The following is a 22245-nucleotide window of genomic DNA, read 5'->3' as shown; positions in this document are numbered from 1 at the left end:
TATTTTATACAGAAGATCACTTAATGAAATGATTTTCTACATGCCACGTATATATAAATATAAACATAACAAATACTTATTGCCCTCTGGACAGACTGTGGAAATGAGAGTAGTAAAAAAAATATTTATGCAGATTTAAATCCATAAAATTTTATATTTTTATTAGTAAAAGTGCAATCTTATTAAAAAACCCTAGCATATGCGATAAAAACATATCAGCTAGTGCACATTTCCAGGCCTACTTAAAAACTAACCGAAACCAAACCGATAAATAAACCGAGGAGAACGAAACGAATGCCGCAAAATCGAGTCCCGATTACCACGCGAAATGATTCGCTTTCTGCTCGAGTTGTTTTTTTTCCCATCGGTCCCCGTTCGTTCGTTCGTTTGGTGCGATAATTGCTCCAATCTCATTAATTAAATTATTAATTATCTTGTTTTGCACACATCCTGTTAATTATTGTCTGGTCTCGCAGTGACAATTACGTCACCAGATAGCGAAAAACCTCCTTTAATTAGGGCGATTATCGTTTTTCGCATACGATTTCGTTTAATTAAAGGGGCATCCGTTTTTTTCTCTCTTACTCTCTGCTCGCGTAAGACTGCTTCATTTGAATGATATATTGCCGTCATTTGCGGGGTGATAATGTTATTAAGTAACTTAAAAACTACTCGACTCGATGAAGCGTTAAATTATATATATATATATATAATATATATATATATATATATATATATATATATATATATATATATATATATGGACTTCATACAGATGGACATGATGGACTTCATACAGATTTTTAGTACTGTGTTAGTCGCACTAAATAAATATCACCTTATATCTCCGGAATGCTTTAAGGTGGCTGAAATAATTATGCTCAAAGAATCTGATTAACCTGCAGAACAAGTCGAATCTTACAGTAACATGCATGCTACCTGCAATATCAAAACTATAAAACTAATTAAACGTGTTAAATATTTTGCATTGATATTCCAGTTTGGTATTCGAAATCACCACTCAACAATCGATCAAGTGCACAAAGTAGCTGCGGCTAATGAAAAAGCGTTTGAGGAGAAGAAATACTGCCCTGCAATAGTCCTAGATGTCAAACAAGCTTATGATCGGGTTTGGAATTTGGGATTAATCTATAAGATGAGAAAATTGTTACCACGTAGCTATAGTCAATTGCTGGAGTCATAACTTTTGAGAAAAAAATTCAGAATCTCGCACGAAATGGAGGAGATCTCGCAGGAGAGCATGCGAACAGTGATTGTACGCGCAAAACACGTGACGATAAAGTAAAATGCGTCAACAGTGACGGCGACCTATCATGCAAGTTATAGGGGATGCCTAGTCCATAAAGCTTTGCAATAAAAATTTTATCCAGCACTGAGATAAAAATGAAACTTACAGTCCAAAACAGCCCATACCATTTAACCTGCCTAAAGCACCAACACAATATCCTTATATATCATATACACGCGCAGTAGCTAACAGTCAGACCCAATCTAACACGCAGACAACGCCAATAACCACTGAACCTGTAAGGACTATTAGTAAATTAGAGGAAATGATTGGTAAACTTATGGAGCAAATGAGTACAATGCTGAATTTACTCACCTAATGACTAATTGCCATTACAGCAAATACAAAATAGCCCTGTGGAATGCCAATGACTCCAGCACATGCCAGGGAGCTTGAAATCCCCATAGAAACCATAACGAGTGTGATTCGGAGTGCGAAGTACCCTGAAAGAATATTAGTGCATCCCAATGCACTCGTCAAACAGTTAAATATGTGCGATGACAGTGAAGTGCGTAGACTCAAACGCAAACTGCCATACGAACTGATTAATAGACACATAGAGTGAGATTTAATAATCTCTACAATAACCTAGAACAGTTTTTAGAATAAGTTAGAATAAACTTAAAAATCAGTTAGAATAGTATCTAGAATAAGCTTTAAATTATAAGTTGTACAGTAGATCACTTACTGAAGTGATCTACTACATGTCAGAATAGTTATATTATATAATTGAAATCATATAATAATACTTATTTCCCACGGGCAGATTGTTGACGTTCTGGGAGATTAATTAAAAAATTAAAATTGAGTATATCAATTATAAAGTTAAAAGGAGGAAGCAACATATATAAACTGTCAAAAGATTGCATAAATAATTAAGAAATTCTCTATTAAATATAACGAAATCAAATTATTCTCGTAATACTGCATAGTTATATACTTAGGATTATAGGTCAGAAGGGTTTGAACCTTGAGAGACCCATATACGAAAACATTTATATTTTATTAGGTTATAGAAAACAAATGAGAATAAAAAATCGAGTAATTGAGTTTGATTCACTGGAAGTATACTCCTATAACTCAGTTAGGCCACTACTGAGATTAATTCCTAGGAATATCCAACCCAAAAGGCTTCAATCTTGTCAGATACATCTCCGCTACACAGCACAATCGTCAATATAATTGAATAATTATGGAAATCGCTAGAGCAAAGAGTGAAGACGTGTAGATTATTATTTACAAAATCATTGAAGCAATTGGCGAATTCAGATACTCTACGAATATATTCTGCGAAGAATTGCAACTGTTCTAAAAACAAATGATGATTCAAAACCTATTAATAAATAATAAAGTTTATACATCTTTAACAAAGCATATCTGGATATATCACTTTAGAAGATTGATTAACTATGTTTAATTAAGGAATTATTAGTTAATAAAATAAATAACTTAATTTTATCAAACAATAAATATTAAAAACTAGTTTAATATCAATAAAATCACACGACCATAGCACCAAATTATTTTAATTCTGTCCCGAGCCCTTTATGTTATAATAAAATTAATTTACGATTTATCGTCAAACTTTGAACAAGCTTATTGGCAAGAATAGAAAACCAGCTTTACGACCATATAATAAAATTTCGTTATCGTCAATAAATAAAACTATTACCAAACGGAATAATACAATAAAATATTTAGTAGACCATAAATATTTCGATAGTTTATATTATTGTCTGTCTGATTTATACACGAAATCTGATGTTTTATCAACACAATAATAACAACGATAATTCCGGAACAGTAATAACACAGCACAAATAATAATAAGCTCATCATCATTTCATAATTTAATTACCACCACACAAAAGATATTATAAATCACCCTAATATATAATCATATATCAGAGGTAATTTATATGAATCCCAAATAGATTTTAATTCCGAAATTGCTTTAATATATTATTTGAAATATAGATACCCTGATGCTTATACATTACCATACACATAAATTAAACCTGTCTTAAAATGCATAAATTATAAATATATAGGGGTCGGTTACAATCAGTCAAAAGGTAGCACGAAAATATTGTTATCACCTACATATAACCTATATATACATAAATTTACTTATTTTAATTAGTATTTTTTTTTAATTAATTTCTAAGAACTTCAACAATCTGCCCGTGAGCAATAAGTATTATATGATTTCAGTTATATAATATAACTAACCTGACATGTACAAGATCGCTTCAGTAAGTGATCTGCTGTACAACTTATAATCTAAATCTTATTCTAGATAATATTTTAACTTGTTTTAAAGTTTATCTTAACTTATTCTAAAGACTATTCTAACTTATTTTAGAGCTAATTAAATCTTACTATATGTGTCTATTAATCAGTTCGTATGGTAGTTTGCATTTAAACCTATGCACTACACTGTCATCGCGTACATTTACTGTTTGGCGAGTGCATTGTATGCACTAATAGTCTTTCAGAATACTTTGCACTAACACTCCGAATCACACTCGTTATGGGTTCTAAAGGGATACCACGCTGAATCAATTTGTTGAACACTTAATATGGGGCATCGACGATGACACTTTATTCTGGAACTTCTGGAGGATTACTTGGTTATGTTATATTTGCTAGTTGTATCCCATAGTTCACTACCATAGGTCCAAATGGGCCTAAGTATTGACTTATACAGCAAAACCTTGTTATCTAATTATAATTTAGATTTACGCCCTATTAGCCAATACATTTGGTTTAGTTTAATCCCAAGCTGTTTGCGTTTTGTCACTATATCTTATTCCATGTCAAACATCGATCAAAATGCATTCCCAGATATTTAACGTTGTCTGCTTGCGAAAGTTCTAGATTATTCAATTTTACTGAGGGTCTCAGGACTTCTTCTACAAAGGGTGAATTTGCTTTGATACGCCAAGTATTCAACCACAATTTGACTTTGCTAAGATGAAGTTGGGGTTTTTTTGTGGCTCATATTGGGTCTTCGTGTGATGATAAAATAGCTGTATCGTCAGCATATGTTGCAACAGTAGTGTTTCTTGATTGGTAGGTCAGCTGTATACAATAGATACAATAATGGGCCAAGAACACTGCCCTGCGGAGCGAATATATTGGGTGTAGGTCAGTGTATTCGTCACCCTATTTGACAATAAAATGTCTATCTGTGAGATATAATTTCAGCAGGTGAAAGTGCGTATGAGGCAAAAGCTTTTTCAATTTAGCATGCAGTCCAGTATGCCATACCTTGTCGAAATCTTGAGAAATATCGAGAAATGCAGCGGAGGAATATTTTTTATCGTTTAAGTTTTTATTAATTTGGTTGACTAATCTATGTATTTGTTCTGTTGTTCCATGAGCTAGTATATTGAATGTTCTTCATGTTTAAACTCCGTATATATTTTTTTCAATCTCTCTGATATATTCCAGGTTCTTTCAGGTCGTACTCTGATTTTTCGTCTTCTTTCCTCCGGCTTTGTTTTTTTTTTTTTTTTTTTTTTTGTTCTGGCCTAAAAACCAGGCGGTGGAGTGCATGACGCATACCTGGTCGCGGAGACTTGCCCTGGAGTGACAAGTTGGACCGGGTTATGTGGGACTGCCTCTGGGCTTACCAATACACTAAACCGAAACCGCCTCACAGTTGACCCCTGTGGATCACTACTGCTACTGCATTAAATTTGGGGATATGGCACCCGCTGATCGGGCAGCCGTTATTGGGCACGAGAGCCCGGCGATTCTATTGATTCGCGAACCTGAGTTAACACACAACTGGGTACTGTTGTATGGGGGCAAAAGTTATGACTGTAGCGACGGATGAGGTCGTTTCAGCCTGGAAAAGGGGGAGAGCTTAGCGGTGACGCGGTGCTAAGCTCCCAGCATGTCGACCAGCTCGCGAACAAGCGCGTTTTCAGAAGAACTTGAGCTGAGTTGTTGTTTGTGGAATGATTGAGATATGAAGTGCTTGATTTCTGGAGTGTCAGTTTCCCTATGGATTTGATTATTTCTGACAAACCATGGAGCGTTTAATATTCTCCTGAGGAGCTTATTTTGGAAAACTTGAAGCCGTTTGACCTGGTTGGGTGTAACAAACTTGAAGTAGACATTAGATCCGTAGAGGAGTACGGACCGAATTAACATCTTGTAAAATAAGCATTTGATGGAGATGGGAAGCCTGCTAGAAGGGCAGATCAGAGGAGATAGCAGGTTTGCTATCCCCGAACCTTTTTGGATTGCTTTCTGGATTTGGGAATGCCAACCGAACCGCCGGTCGAAGTGAAGACCTAGGTACGTGACGTTATCCAGCCATCGAATTATTGCGGTGTCGATCTTAAGTTGCGAGACGCGCAGTGCGTAACGCTTCTTGTGGAAAATGATGGCCTGGGTTTTCAGGGGGTTGATTTGCAACCTCCAGAATTTGAACCACTTGACCGCATGATCGAGCTGCTTCTGTAAACGCTCATGAAATGTAACTTCGAACCTGGCGGCCGTGAAGAAAGCAGTGTCGTCAGCGTAAAAGGCGACGTCAATATGCTCTTTTCTCGGCATATCTGAAATAAAGAGATTAAATAAGGCTGGGGCCAGCGGGGAACCTTGAGGTACGCCAGCATCGATTTGTTTACGACTGGAAAGTGACGCCCTGATCTTGACCTGGAAAGATCTGTCCGAGAGATAGGACTTGATGAGAGCGGTTAGGTCTTCTGGGAGGCCTAGCCGCACGCACTTTGCGAACAATCCGTCGTGCCAGACCTTGTCGAAGGCTTTGGTTAGGTCCAGAAGAACTGCTCCAAGCTTTTTACGTTGGTCAAGAGCATGATGGATGTGTGCAGCCAGACGGGAAGCTTGATGGACGGATGAGTGGTGAGCGCGAAAGCCGAATTGTTCATCTGGAATGATGTTGTTTTCCTTTGTGAAAGAGTTGAGAGCGTAGAGTATTGCCCTCTCGGCAAGCTTCGAAATGGCGCTGAGAAGGCTGATAGGCCTGTAATCAGATGGAGATGATTTTGCTCCTTTCTTGGGTATAACCGCTATATGTGCGTGTTTCCAAGACGCCGGGAAGTGTTGCAGTCTCATGATGGAGTTAATAATGTTTGCCAGTTCTGCGAGTTGCTTATGCGGGAGCTTTTTTAACTGGGTAATCGATATTCCATCGAAACCTGGAGATTTTTTGGTTTGAAGTTTGCCGATCATAGTCTGTAGAGACTTTGGAGATACAAAATGGTTGAGAAGAAAGGCGGGGGTTACTGGTCTTTTGACGGAGTTGGATTCGTTGATGACAGTGTCAATGTCTTTAGTTTTAGTGTTCTGTGCGGGTGGGAGGCATTTCATTTGAGCTTCGTAGGTCTCTGCAAGGAGCTCGACTTTTTCTTGGTCAGTGACTGCAAAATTTCCTGTAACCGCTGACTTCAGGGGAGGGATGACATTGTGCGTCTTCCCCACGAGGCATTTGGAGACACGCCAGAAGGAAGGGGGGCCATCCAGCCTTTGGTCCGCGAGAAATGAGTTCCATTTCATTGCTCGCCAAGTCGAGACGGCCGCCCTTACCCTCTTGCATGCTCTGTTCGCCTCCCTTTTGTCTGCAGCATCAAGGGTGAATCGAGCTAATCTGCATAAACCGTTTTTGATGCGAATTTCACGTTTAAGAGAAGCGGGAAGATTGTTTTTCCACGGCTGGGGTTGTGATGAAATTTTGACTGTGGAAGATTCGTGAGCAGACTGAATATCGCGAGTTAGCTTGAGTACGGCTTCCTCGAGGTGTTCTGGTTTGTTAATTTTCGGAATTGGATCGGATTTCAGGAGAAGAGATTGGTAGTTTTTCCAGTCGGTTTTTTTCCTGAATCTTGTTAGTGGGACTTGAGTGGTGGCGCAGTTTCCGAGTTTGAGAAGGATCGGACGATGATCAGAGTCTAGTTCGTCAAGGACTCGAACTTCGGAATCGCGATTTACGTCTTGAAGAATAAAGAAATCAAGGATTCTTGCTGCGCCTTGAGAGACTGTACTAGGGTGATGGGTGGGTTCATCTGGCAAGGCAAGACCGTAGCCCAGATCTGCACTTAGAGCTACGATGGCGTTACCTGCGGGATTCGCTCTGGAGCACCCCCAGGTGGGGTGGTGGGCGTTGAAGTCGCCACCTATTATTTTCGGAAATTTTCCTTCGACGAGTGATCGGTATTCGGCATAGTTGAATGCAGAAGATTTCCTGTACAGGGATGTAATCACGAAGGGACGTTCTTGGATATCGATTTTAATGGAGGTTGTTTCGAAGTTGTTTACTGATAACGATGGAAGGAGCTCGTGTTTGACTCCTTTTCTGACGAGAATGGCGGTTCCACCGCCTCGACCCGGAGTTCTATCGTTTCTGTAGACAAAAAAGTGTTCGAAAGAGAGACGATGCGAAGGTTTCAGGAAAGTTTCCTGGATGAGCACGATGTCGACGTCATAGAATGTTATGACGTCCTCCAATTCCGCTTGCTTTCCGCGTAAGCTATTTGCATTCCATGTCATCAGTATAAGAGATTTCGGAACAGCCATTTCGAAGAGTTAAAGGCTGCTGAAAGTTATAGAGACAGGTAAGTGTTGCCGCTTAGGCGGCGACATTTGGAAAAAGACGAGCAAGTTGGTGAGCCAGGGCGATCACTTGTAGGAAAGCCTGCGGGTCAGTAAACGCCTGCATTGTGGAGTTAAGGTCCGGTGTATTGGTTGGAGCAGGAGTTTGAGTTGGAGCAGGCTGGGTAGCGCTGGCTAATTTTTGGGCTAGCTTTCTGCCACCTTGGTTACTCCATGCAGAACCTTGTGGAGGTCTGGTTTCGGTCGGAATTTTTGGTTTTCTTGGAGCAGGACGGCAGGTGCAACCGCTGAAGTTTGCGGTATGAGTTTCACCGCAGTTGCTGCACTTTGGAGGTGCTTCTGGGATTTTGGTACAGGATCTAGTGTCGTGATGCCCGGCACATTTGACGCACCGTGGGGGGGCTCGGCAATATGAGCTGGAGTGCCCGAAAAGCTGGCAGTTGAAGCACTGCACTGGCTGGCCGTTTCCTCTCTGGACCTCGACCTTCACTGTGATGACGCCGAGTTTGGTCATATATATGATCTGTCGCTCTTCGCGAGGGACAACTACCTGAACAATTGGTAGTTCTATCCCGGATTTTAATTTCCATCTTTGCACAAATTTGGGATGGAAGCCTTGATCAAAGAGAAGTTCACGTACTTCGTCAATGCAGAGTGATTCTGGGATGTTTTTTATTATTACCCGGAATGCTCTCTCCTCCGGATGACAGAAGGAATGGTAAGGGTAATTCCTTTCCTCGAGCAGGGTAGTAAGTTTACGGTAATTGTCGCTTGTGGCGACGAATAAGAAAATGCCGTCCTTTTTATTTCGGGTTATAATGTCTATTGATTGTGCCTTAGTAATTCTAATGAGCTCCATGAACCTCTTCTTATCACGGAGCACTATAGGCGGAATTTTTTCCTTTGGGGGACTTTGAGAAACAGTCGCCGAAACGGTTGGCACTGTTTTTGCTGTGGAGGTTAAGACTTGTTTAGTGACCTGGCTACTTACCTGCGTAGGCTGGTCTTGGGTTGGTCTTGTGGTAACTTGTTTCGGTACTGGCTGTGGGGCCGTCTTGGTGGTCGGCTTGTTTTGCACTGGTCTGGTGGCAAATTTTGTAATCGAAGGCTGTACGTTAGCCTTGGCTTTCGATTGGGTAGATTTAGTGGCTGGCTTGGCTACCGGATTGGGTTGTGATTTGGGAGCCTGTTTTCCCTTGTTGCCGGCCTTCGGCAGCTGGCTTTCCTGAGGTGGAGTGACGGGCCCTCTTTTCCTTTTTCCCACCAAGGTGAAACCGTCTTCTGAGTCTTCAGTTTGGTCTAAGTGTTGTGTCGGTTTAGCTGGTGCCTGGGACTGAATTTCTATGGCAGCGGGAATCTTTACTTCCATGGCATCTCTTTGATGCTTCATGAATTGTGTTATCGTAGCTGTGAGAGTTTTTATTTCTTCCTTGAGCTCTTCGGAAGCCTTTTCGCTCTTTTCCAGCTTTTCCGTCTGTTTGTTCAGGGCGTCTGTTTGGGCTTTTGCGAACGTTTTAAGGTCAGCTATCTGCTTTCGCAGGTCTTCGTTCTGTTTTCTCAATTCCGTTATAAGCACTTCTCGGCTGTCTTCTGAAGATGGTCCATTTGAATTTGAAACACTGGGATTATGTTCAGGAGGCGACGTCGGCTCTGACGTACATGACGCCATTGCCTTGTCTGTAAAAACGCCTTTTCGGCGCTTACAGACGCTTTTTTTTTTTTTTTTTACGTAGGCACTGGTGAAACGTGATAACGGGTCGACCGTCTTAGGGAAAGTTTCGGGTAATTCTCGGAAGCGCAGGTAGGTTCGGCGGACCGGACACGACCGTTCTCTTCGAGAGCTAGCACGGAACTGTCCGGCTTTGTTTCCCATATTCTCCTTACCTACTATAGCCTAGTCTAGTATCTTCCATGAGATGGAAGTATCCCTACCAAGTGAGTTGTCTCCTTGCTTATATCTTTACTTATTTCTTTAGCTCTCGTCCTGTCAATCTTTGTTACACCCCCGACTCTTTCTATCGTATTTCATTTCTGCCATTTGTATCTAATTTACCTCATGGTCTGTAAATTGCTTATACAATTCCATTTTAGTTTTTTTATTATATTTTCTTTCCCTTTAGTACCACCTAGGATTTATCTGGACTGGATGTCCTGTTAAGCGTGTGCTCCAAACCACAGTCCTCTTCATCATCATGAATGTTCGAAATCATTCAAGTCACAATTATAAATTTACGATCATGCCCCAGTAGGATTATATGTTTTCGCCCCCGACTATTTGTCAATCCTGTGGAATGTTTTTCTATATCCGTCCTTAAATTCAATCATATACATTATTTTAATAAAATCAATTTTATATTATACAGAAAAACGTTTGTACGTAAAAAAGAAATGAACTATGTATTATTGTTTAATATACAACGTCCTCGTACCATTTTGATTGCCTATAACTTTGCTCAAAAAAAAGATAAGTAAGTTTGGTTTTCATAAAAAGTTTATTTAGTATTTACTTTTTTTTCGTTATAATTGTAAAATTAAATCGGCTAAATGGTGACTGCTATTCGCCATGCAACTTTCGGCTCTTTTTAAGGCATTCTGACATGAATGAGGTTGAAGTTTTTCAAATTCGTGACGAATATTGTCTTTAAGATGTTGAATCGTTTGAAGCTCAAAAACTTTTTATTTTAAAAAACCTCATCAGACAAGTCTGGCGCTGTTAAATCCGGAGATCTGGCTGACCATACTAAATCGCCACTTCCCGAAATTAGTCTTATAATAATTATAGTCTTATACCAATAATTGAATTGTTGAACGAGCTGTATGTGCTGTGGCCCTATTTTGCTGAAACCACATGTCTTCTAGTCCTTGCTCTTACATTTCAGTCACAACAAAATTTCGAGTCATGTCTTGGTATCGTTCAGCAGTAACAGTAACTACGACACTTTGGTCATTTTTAAAAGAAATATGGACCAATAATATTTGCAGCATCAATACCAAATCGTAGTTGTTTTTAGTGGATGCAATGATGTTTCATAAATTCAGCCTTCAGATACTATTATTGCTCGTTCTTGTGGCGTATGTTTACCAATAATAAAATTTGATCATCTACGCTACGATACAATGGTTAAAGCAAAACTGAGCTAAACGTCACATAACCAAGATGGCGCGCAATCAAAATGGGACTTTTCCCCCACCCTTTATATGAGATTCTACTAAAACAGAAAGAAGACAAAGAAGAAATAAATATTTCTGACCATACCTATTGCTAGTCATGACCTCTGGGCTAGAGTCCAGTGAATTGAACCTACTGAGAGGGTGAGAGACCAGCTTAGAAACCATCTTAAAACATATTCTTGCCCAGTCTGGTTATTGGCATGATTAAGATAATTATTCTTTGTTGTATTTTACATTACTGTACGCAAAAAACCACAAGATATAAATAGAAGGCCGGTCCTTAACCAGCCAGCTACCAAATAACCTCCCTACATCACAAACTCGATTTCCATAATGCTAATTGAGCCGAAGTCATAAAAAAGTTTGACCATAAAACATAAACAACTGGCAAAACCAAAATATTTTTATTTTCTCTTGTAGCGTCGCGGTCCAAACCCGAAAAAAAATGATTTAATATTCGTTCCTTATCTACGCCGTGTGGGTTTACACTAATTAAGGCTCTGGCTACAGTCAAAATGCAAGTAATATTTAAATTAATCTTTCGATATATATGTTGCTTTCGTAGAGGTCTCGATACGAACGAATGCTTTTCACAGGCTGTAATTACGTCAAAAAGTTAGAGAGCTATTGTATGTAGTATTCATACACATACAGGTTGTTCAATAAGTTTTGTCGTTTGACACGAAAAAGCAATATTATGGATTAAATTGGATTGGTTATTAGTTTTACCACGTATTTTACTCAATTTTACAATTATAATACAAATTTTCTAAGATGTTCTATCATCATAGTCATCGATATTCAACTAATTGATTTTCGCGATGAATGGGACTATTTACTAACTCTTAACTTATCATTAATATAGATCTGATTTTTATCCAATTCAACATATATAACTAGTAATGAAATGACGTTAATTTTTTCAGGAAGTCTCTAAATTGCAGACAATAATATTCTATTATAATTTCAATCATTGGCTACAGTAGTTTTAGAGAGTTTACTTTGGAAAATAGTAAAACACAAGCCCTCTTTTAACCAGGTATTCTATGTCTTGTTGAAATATAAATATAAAATTTGCATGATTTGATATGACTCTTTAAACGGTAAACAACAGGCGACAAAATAAAGATTATAATGCTGTAATGTAATAAGTATTATAATATTGATAACTAAAATAATTATAGATGAATTTGCCAGTTGATTACTAAAATTAGGATTATGAAAATATATTAATAATGCACATAATAATATACAAACATTTTCAGATAATAATATTTTATGGCATTTCTTTAATTAAATATTAGGCCAGAGTGATTTTAAGAAGAAGTTCTAATAGAAATTAAACTGAATTTCAAAGCCATATTTGTGTTTAAAACATTGCGACTAAATCAATACTGATTTTGATTGATATTACCCTATAATTGAATTAAACTCTAAGAAATGAATTTAAGTATTAATTCGTACGGCAATATATTGTATTTTAAGGATAACTACATTTATATCTTTTAAGAATGCTTCGATCTATCTGATTTAAGAGGTTACCATAATCTGGTTTTGACATCCTGGAAGTAATTTGGTCAACTCGACTATTAGTCGACTATTTAGATTTTAACACCCTTTAGACAGATTTCTTCACCTCTTCTGAGGTCTGAATCGACTCTAGACTCGAAGAACTTGATTCACGCGACTATTCAGCCTCTTGTACTTCAATATACAGTTGCACTTGAAAGCTTTTTATTCCCATAGAGTCCACAGATTCCAGAAACCCAAAATCTCTAATTAGAAGTCAAAAGCTTCAGCTAAAGCTTCTTTGGTTAGTCATAATCAATCAAAAGGTTAAAATAACTAACCAAATAGCACAATCTTTCATCAAAAACAACATCTAAGAAGATTTAATAAGGTATAACAAAAAACTGGACCAAGAGCCGTGTTTTTTTTTTGAATATTTGATATTTTGGGTAGACAAAACTTGACAGAACCGCATTCATAGAACAATAGCTCCCTATTCTGGACCAGCGCCTTAAAAATAAGCGAGGGACACATCGGACGCACCAAAAAAACAATATCGAAGCGGCCGGTTATCGCGACGGCTTGTAATTATCGACTATAACAACATTAAATAAATTAAATAACCATCTCGCCGGGCCAGGTTGGCGGATTAACGCGAGCCCCGGCTTGTCAAACGTCACTCAGGATTAGTCGGCCGTTTCTTTTTTAATCCTCCACCGAATTGAAATGGTGACGGCGATGAACAGATGAGGGGATTTGGGACGACGACGATGCCCGGTCGATTCGACGGCATAAATATTTTGGATGAAAACAAGCCGGAATTTATAATTTCGAAAAGAATGAAACCAAACAATTGCAAGAGGATGGAGCTTAACATGGTGCGGTTTATGTGTTGTTGCGATGTCGTAAAGGTGACAATTGAAGCGTATTGAATGATGTTAAAGTGGCTTTGGAGGTATTTTCATTCATTCAAATAATAATCCTAATCAGTCAATTTTTTCTATCAATAGTACTGTTTATTTTCCTAAAAGATGTTAAGAATATTTTTATTTAAGCCTAACTATTGAGTAACCGAAAAAATACCTGATGTAAATCTTCGTTGAAAAAAGTAAATCAGAAAGAAATGAAAAACGTCATTCAATAATTAAATTGTTGAACGAGCTGTGTGTGCTGTGGCCCCATCTTGCTGAAACCACATGGCCTCTAATCATTGCTCTTTCATTTCAGGCACCAGAAAATTTCGAATCATGTCTTGGTATCGTTAAGCAGTAACAGTAACTGCAACACCTTGGTCATTTTCAAAAAAATAGAGACCAATAATGTTTCCAGCATGAATACGACACCATACAGTTGTTTTTAGTGGATGCAATGATGTTCCATCTCAAAACCGATTGTTCTGTTTATTGACGTCGCCATTGAGAAGAAAATGGGCTTCATAGCTCATTATCAATTTAGACGAAAAATCTTCAATTTCACCAGACAGCCTTTAGACACAATTTCTGTTAGTTCTTGTGGCTTATATTTATCCACCATAAAATTAGAACGTCTACACAACCCAATGGTTAAAGCGAAACTGAGCTAAACGTCACATAACAAAGATGGCGCGCAATCAAAACCCACCCTTTATATAAGTTTCTACTAAGACAAAAAGAAGACAAAGAATAAATAAATATTGCTGACCATACCTATTGCTAATCATGGGCCTCCGGGCTGGACCAAACCAAACCAAACCAAACCAAATATGGAGAATAAAGGTCCACGATAATAGTACATATTGAATTCACCTACGAGTAAACTGAAAGCAAATCTACTAAATCTTGAAGCAAAACTTCGTTGAAAAAAGTATATCAAAAAGAAATAAAAAGAACTCGAATTCAAATACAAGAAAAGTATTGGTTATCTGGAAGAAAATCTGAATTATCCGTAAATAATGAGTTGCTGCTGTACAAGCAGCTACTAAAATATATATGGACCTATGGAATTCAGTTATGGGGATGTTCTACAATAACTAATATCAACATATAACAAGTATTTCAGAATAAAGCCCTGAGAAGTGAATGTGGATGCACTCATATACTATAGAAACAATTACTTACACCGAGACCATCGTAATCCAACTGTGATTTTCAGGAAATTAAGAGGAAATAAAAGACATGAAAAAAGATTCCGTGGGCGCTCTAAAGCACTTTCATCCAAGCGCTGCAACTCTTGAATAACACTGAACTAGGACGTAGACTCAAGAAAGACAAACCGTGTGATCTTGTGTAGTTGTATTGTGAAAAGAGCCACCAACTTTTAATTTATTAGAGACTAAGTAAAGTCAATAGGTCTTCCTATATAAGTTTCTAGTTTTAAGTCACTGTTGAAACAAATCTTAGTCAGTAACAGTTTCCAACATCTTCAGTCACACTTCTTCAGTATTTCGAGACCATATACCAGCCAAGCTATGTTGCGTCATCTGAACAAGTAGTAATCAGAAGGCACCATGTTCGGTTAGCCGAATCTTGGATATGGCATAAATTTTTCTATTCGAGCTGCAGCAGTATATTCTTAACAACTCTTGCAACTTATGATCGAGCAGTGTCATATAAGATAATGACTTTGCGTCTATTATTCGTTATTGCTGGTCTTTTTTTAAACAAAACAATTTGTTCAACTTATTCAATTGATATCGGTAGACATCCGTACTAACAGTTTCATTCGGTTTTAGCAACTGGTAATGAACTACATCCTGCTGAACCACCCATATGCGCGGCAAGACTGTAAGGCCATAAATATTCAGCTTCGGTGTTGATGTGGATGGTTCTTCTGAGCTCTCCCATGACATATTGCACTTTTTTGAATTGTCGCTGTAGATCTATTGTTCATGTCATAACAATACAATACGTCTTCTTTTTTAACAAACAATACGTTTGGTAACATGAAACCGCGATGTTGACAAGATTCGAAATGACATTTTCAGTCAATTCGTGTAGTAGCCCTTTTCTGTCCTTTTGGATCTTCCCCATCAGATGTAAATGTCTAGAAACAGTTGAAATATCAACAGTTAAGCAGCAAAAGTTCCGAAGCGAAAGTTCTATGAGAATTTGATCTGGATTTTTGTCCAAAAAGTGTTCCAATTAATTGTCTGAATATTTTTGGTCCCCCAGTTATTTATTTGTCGTTGATATCCACATCAGCACTTTTACCTCGTTGAAACATTTCATAATTAGCATGTGTATACACTGAATAGCCCAATAATACTAAATATATATTAGATAGTAGAGCAATATGTGTAGAAAAATGTTAAAACTATTGAATTAAAAAATCAAAACTCTTGGTTTAGGTTGTTAAAGGTGTAAATACTGATTATTTCGTAGACAAAAACATGCGATACAAGTTTCAGATATTGCGATTTGTATGCATCTGATAAAGAACGAAGCTTACATAATAAATAAAATCAATAAAAAACCTTTCAACACAATACCCTTAAAATGAATAAGAAACAAAAATCATACATCAAACTTATTTGCTTTCAAACAAACGTAGAACTTAAAGGAAATATTGCAGAGGTCCGAACAAAAAGAAAAACGAGACCTAAAGCACAAACAGCCAGGGATAAAATGCAAATGAACGGACGTTCGAAAAACATTGTGGGATAATAGAATTTCGCTGGCATTCGTTTTTTTTTTGTCTTGGAGTTTTATCTTTCTCGCGCTCTCTGATAAAAATTTTACCTGGACGAATATTTAAAGACGAGTTCTGTTTACTTTGTTCCTTTCGATTTGATTCGATTGGAATCACTTTGAAACGGTCTTTAGTAGATATTTGTCATATGTTGATACCAGTTTAGGTTTATTAATAAGCACTCAACAATTGACCAGGTCCACAGAATAACAGATGTTATTGAAAAAGCCTATGAAAGTCAAACAGTATGCTCGGCTATATTCTTAGATGTAGCATAAGCCTTCGATAAGTTTTGGCATATAGGCCTTGTTCATAAACTACAGAAAATGCTACCAAAACAACGCACCGAACTATTAAAATCACACATTACAACCAGAAATTTTAGAGTCAAACAAAAAGAAGCTTACTCAACAATAAAAGATGCTAAAACAGGTGTACCACAAGGAAGTGTACTGGGACCAATGCTTTATCTACTGTACACTTGTGATATACCACAAATGGAAAATATCACGATGGCTATATTTGCTGATGACACTGCGATTATAGCTGTCGGAGACAATAGTGAATAAGCCTCACGAAAATTACAACAGGCAAGCGATTATATAAATAATTGGACACAAGCTTGGAAAATAAGAATTAATGAAAGTAAATCTGTACATGTGCAGTTCACCTATAAACAGACCGTACAAGCACCAATAACATTAAATAATTCTAATCATTCCATATAGCAACAACGCTAAATATCTCGGAATCAATCTTGATGCAAAACTTCGCTGAAAGGAACATATAAAGAAGAAAAGAAAAGAACTGGAATTGAAATATAGGAAAATGTACTGGCTAATTGGAAAAAAATCACAATTATCAGTACATAATAAATTGCTATTATATAAGCAAATATTGAAACCTATATGGACATACGGAGTTCAATTATGGGGATGTTCTGCAAAGAGTAACATAAATAAAATACAAATTTTTCACAACAAAGTCCTGAGAGGTATTGAGGTTGCACCCAAATACTATAGAACTGATTACCTACATCGAGACCTTCAGATACCCACAGTCGGTCAAGAATTCAAGAGAATTGCAAGGGGGCATGAGGAAAGACTCCATTCTCATATAAATATTGAAATTTTGCAGCGATTGGATACCACCAGGACAGGACACAGACTCAAAAGAATCAAACCATCTGATCTTGTGTAGTGTTGCGTAGTGAAGTGCATATTTTATTTTTGTTGCGTAGTGAAGTGAACATTTCAGCAGTGACATGTATAAACATTATTTCACCAGAGACTGAGTTAGGGCCGATGGGTCCTCCTAGTTATATACCTAGATTTAAGTTAGCCTAAAGACAAATTGTAGGTTAGACGGCAACGACTAGTAACAATGTATTAATTAAATAATAAAAAAAAATATGTTGATTCATGTGATGTGATGTCTTTAATACGTAATAAAATTAGCTTCACTACATGGTATTTAGTAAATATAGGTACCTGTTGAGTATTAACACATATTGTAAGGCCATTAGGACTAGGCGAGAAATAAAGCATCTGAAAGAACACAAAAAATTAAAATATTGCTTTAATATCACATTTAAACATAAATAAAATACATTATTCAGAAACAAATACCAATGATTAACTCTCAATAAGTTTGTACTTAGAACTGTGGCTCAGATGTAAAGACCCAGACTAATTGTTAAATTTTAGTAATCCACAGTGAATAGGATATCCCTTTAGTCAATTTAATCGGGCAATTACTAGAACATCTGCATCCTACTCAAAATAGGGGATATACCAAAAAAATTAGTAACATAGGTTTGAAGTAATGTCCAACTTCACTCGAAAGATTTACTAGTTGTCTGATTGGCATTACTTAACAATAACATTTTGAATTAAAGTCGATATGTGTCCTAGAGGGATATTCAAAGATAGTAATACTGACTATAACATTTGGGCAGGTTACAAAAATGTTAAAATAAATAACTGGTGGTTTTACGGGATGAAGATCAACGCATGATCATTAAATGTGAACGAACCAATTATTTCTAGGCATCTAAAAACCATTATAATGAATGTTTGAAATGTTTTTAATGAAATGTTACTTGACATTATTACTAGGGATGGGAATTGAATATACTACGATATGGCAAAGAAAAAAAAATCGTATGACAAATCCGATACACTGGCAAAGGAATATTCATCCTGTCAAAGTAATTCTCTACAACCCGTGGCATTAGAAGAATATGTCGTATTAGGAATTGCTAAAGCCAACTGAAACCATTCACTAACAATTGACAAATATAGCGAAATATTTAGTTGGCCAGTTTGATTAAAAGCAATTTCTAATTAAAAACTACTTAGGTCAATGCAAAATATCTAGGGGAATACGTTTTAATTCATTCAAATTAGCTAAATTAATTTTTCTGATATGGAATTTATAAAATACCTGCAAGTTGATATTAAATATAATAAATTGTCAATAACTAAACTACTATACTAGTATATAATTCTAACAGAAAAATAATATATAAGTTGGTTTTAATAGCAATATTACTGAAGCAGTAAATCTAGCGACAAATCAGTTCGTATTATATGACGAACATGTACACTAAATAAATCACTCATAAATAAATAATGCCGTTTATTCAACGGTAGTTTTATGATAATGAAAATATAAATAGACGAATGAATATTAACTACTAGGCTATTACGATTTAAAATAAAATAAACCTACAGGAATTGTAATGAATGTGGTGGAATGTTCGGGTTAAATGTGACTTTGAAAGTCTGCAGGAAATATTGTTGAAAAACTTGATACAACCAAACAAAGATAATTTATTGTATCATTATTTATCTTTATATATATATATATATATATATATATATATATATATATATATATATATATATATATATATATATATAATAAACTCCTTGTGTATGTAATTGAACTCCTTCTAAACAGTTTTTATGAAATTTTGTATGTGTCACAACCGGACTGGGTAGATAGCGCTGCGATAAAATTACAAGACTTTAAATATTTTTCGATTATAAGAACATGTCATTGCAAAATCACGAACTGTATATTATTTTGATCATGTTGTCGTATTTAATTTGGCTGGAAGGAACATGTATAAAAAAGAAAAAGGAAATAACTAATTAAAATATAGGAAAATGTATTGGTTAATTGCATGAAAATCATAATTATCAGTACATAATAAAATGATATTATACAAGCAAGTACTGAAACCTATATGGACTTACGGAATTCAATTATGGGGATGTTGCGCGAAAACTAATGTAAATACAAGTATTGTAGATGTAAAAAGATACTACAAGACTGACTACTTATACCGAGACTTTCAAATATCGACTCTGGGGAAAAATTAAAAGACGTCTCCTCTTATCGTCCTGTAAGCCTGTTACATGTGATCCTAAACTTTTCGAAAAACTATACATTAAGAGACTCAAAATAATTGCTGAGGAGAGAAATATTATTCCAGACCATCAATTTGGCTTCCGTAATAAACACGGAACAATAGAACAAATATATAGATTAGTGAACCAAATTAATAAAAACTTAAACGATAAAAAATACTGCTCCGCTGCATTTCTTGATATTTTTCAAGCCTTCGACAAGGTGTGGCACACCCAATATATTCGAGTGTCCGCAAGGCACTGTTCTTGGCTCATTGTCATATCTATTGTATACAGTTGACCTACCGACCTTAAGAAACATTATTCTTGCAACATGTGCTGATGATACAGTGGTTTTATCGTCACACGAGGTTCCAATATCAGCCACAAAAAACCTCCAACTTCATCTTAGCAAAGTCAAATTTTGGTTAAAAACGTAACATATCAAAGCAAATGAGAGAAAATCTACCCATGTGACATTCACCCTTTGTAAAAGAACATATCCCTCAGTAAAATTGAATAATCATGATCTTCTGCAAGCAGACGACGTTGAATATCTGGAGATGCATTTTGATCGAAGTTTGACATGGAAAACGCAAACAGCTTGGGCTTAAACTAAACCAAATGTATTGGCTGATAGGGCCTAAATCTAAATTATCATTAGATAACAAAGTTTTGTTGTATAAGTTAATACTTAGGCCCATTTGGACCTATGGTATTGAACTGTGGGGTACTACTAGCAAATCTAACATCATCAGTCATCGTCGATGCCCCATATTACGTGTTCAACAAACTGATTCAGCGCGATATCCCCTTAGACCCCTAAAGCGAGTGTGTTGTTAGTGCGAAGTACTGTAAAAGACTATTAGTGCTTCCGAATGCACTCGCCAAACAACTGCATGTGCGCGATGACGGTGAAGTGCGTAGGCTGAAACGCAAACTACAATACGAACTGATTTATAGACACATAGAGTGAGATTTAATAATCTATAGAATAGGTTCGACAGATCACTTACTCAAATGATCTTCTACATGTCAGTATGGTTATATTATATAACGGAAATTATATAATGATACTTATTGCCCACGGGTAGATTGTTAACATTCTAAGAGATTAACAGAAAAAAGTTCGACTCTCTCAGAAAAAATCGAAAAACACGACGCAAACTTAAAAGAATTAAACCATTTGATCTTGAAAAACAGCAGTATTAATACATAAACATTATTACACTAGAGACTAAGATAGTACCAATTGGGCCTCTTAATTAGTATTCTAAAGACAAATTGTAGGTTGGTTGGGAAATACTAGTAACAATATGATAAATAACCTAAAATATTATAGTATTTGCTTTATTACCGAAATACATTATTTCATCCTAGTAAAAGAAAATTTCTCTTCAGAAAGTGTTGAGTCTTGTGAAACGTTAACGTTCTTACTCCAATATAATTGTTGTGTCTGCAAAACGTAATGACTACTTAGTAAACTTTATAGTATTCTACTATTATTCGTTATTATGTTAAGTAAACAAAAAATAATAGCCGAATTACGCGAGAGGACCATTATGTGGAAACCAATTCTAAGAAATCAACAATTTACGAAGTGAATCTTCCTGGTATTTTTTCAAAATAAGGGACCATTAAAAAGAAAGTAGTAATTTTATTGAATATTGTTATGATCACGGTCATAACAATAATAAACTCCATGGCCAACATGTTTATTTACAGATTTATTTTTTATGTGAACTAAAAATAGGATGTTTCTAAACTTTTGAACCGTATGGTATATAAGTACGTGGATCCATTGGCTGTTGTCGGATAGTTTTGTCATCTAAACCGAACCAGAAACATTTGCATTTACACGAAGCCGTGGTGGAAGGTTTTTCTGATCGAATAAAACAGTGATCGTGGGTGGATATATGTAGCGTGGTTATTAAAATTTCCAATCGTGTCTCGGACTGTTGAACACCATGGCTATGTTTACATGAGAGAGGTGGGAGGGCCTGCGACAGGATCGCAGCCAGGACTGGACTGGTCAATGCTGTTTGGTCTGACAAAGAAAAATTAGACGACGTGTTTTAACCACCTTCGACTCTCACAGATGTTTATCTAATAGTTCTGTTTTAAATTGGACCAAATAGTAGCTATTGTTTTTATTCCGGTTCGAGTCAAAAGTGCTCTTTCTTTTCCTTTCTCATCCATTATAGTTAGAGATATCATCGAGGCATTTTGTTAGCATATATCAGTTCAGTGCCTTATATTACGTTATTTAAACTACTGTAAACGTATAAATATAAAGAAATAGATTTAAACTAAAGTAGTATAGAATACAATATTTCCCTCGACTTTTAAAGAAGAAAACTCCAATTATATGTTATAGTAAAATACCAGGGTCCCAAAAAGAACTTCTTTTTCAAAACTAAACTATACTCTACCACATTCTGACATAAATAAAATTTGCCCTGAAGAACCTCTTGACAATATTCCCAAAGCTGTTGAACCCAATGTGCAAACATTTATTAAAATAAAATAGCTGTAGTTATTGGAGCTTTTAACCCGCGACCTTGGTTCCCAAGTATTTTAACA

At 36.3% G+C, this 22245-nt stretch overlaps 1 protein-coding gene across 1 annotated transcript; it reads right to left on the bottom strand.

Annotated features, from left to right (window-relative positions):
- Nucleotides 1-1641: 1641 nt before the first annotated feature.
- On the bottom strand, nucleotides 1642-11170 carry LOC143203396 (uncharacterized). Its single transcript, XM_076415513.1, has 5 exons — nucleotides 11157-11170; nucleotides 7262-7691; nucleotides 6359-6880; nucleotides 2433-2642; nucleotides 1642-1752 (listed from the first exon to the last, which is right to left on the bottom strand). The coding sequence occupies exons 1-5, from the start codon at nucleotides 11168-11170 to the stop codon at nucleotides 1642-1644; spliced, it is 1287 nt and encodes a 428-aa protein (XP_076271628.1).
- Between the last annotated feature and the right edge of the window lie 11075 nt (nucleotides 11171-22245).

The sequence above is a fragment of the Rhynchophorus ferrugineus genome, unplaced genomic scaffold (assembly GCF_030347505.1).
Source record: "Rhynchophorus ferrugineus isolate W39M unplaced genomic scaffold, kcgeb_rfMv2 rfM10, whole genome shotgun sequence".
In the NCBI taxonomy this organism is placed as follows: Eukaryota; Metazoa; Arthropoda; class Insecta; order Coleoptera; family Curculionidae; genus Rhynchophorus; species Rhynchophorus ferrugineus.
The sequence above is the reverse complement of the archived record's forward strand: the minus strand, read 5'-3'. Positions and strand labels throughout refer to the sequence as shown.

What these genes read in the sequence shown, in the direction of transcription:
- LOC143203396 (XM_076415513.1), bottom strand. An exon ending in ACGTAAATCGCGATTCCGAA is followed by an intron (nt 6,881 to 7,261) that starts GTTCGAGTCCTT and finishes AGAGCATGCAAG; the next exon opens with AGGGTAAGGGCGGCCGTCTC. An exon ending in GGAAACACGCACATATAGCG is followed by an intron (nt 2,643 to 6,358) that starts GTTATACCCAAG and finishes ATTTATTAATAG; the next exon opens with GTTTTGAATCATCATTTGTT.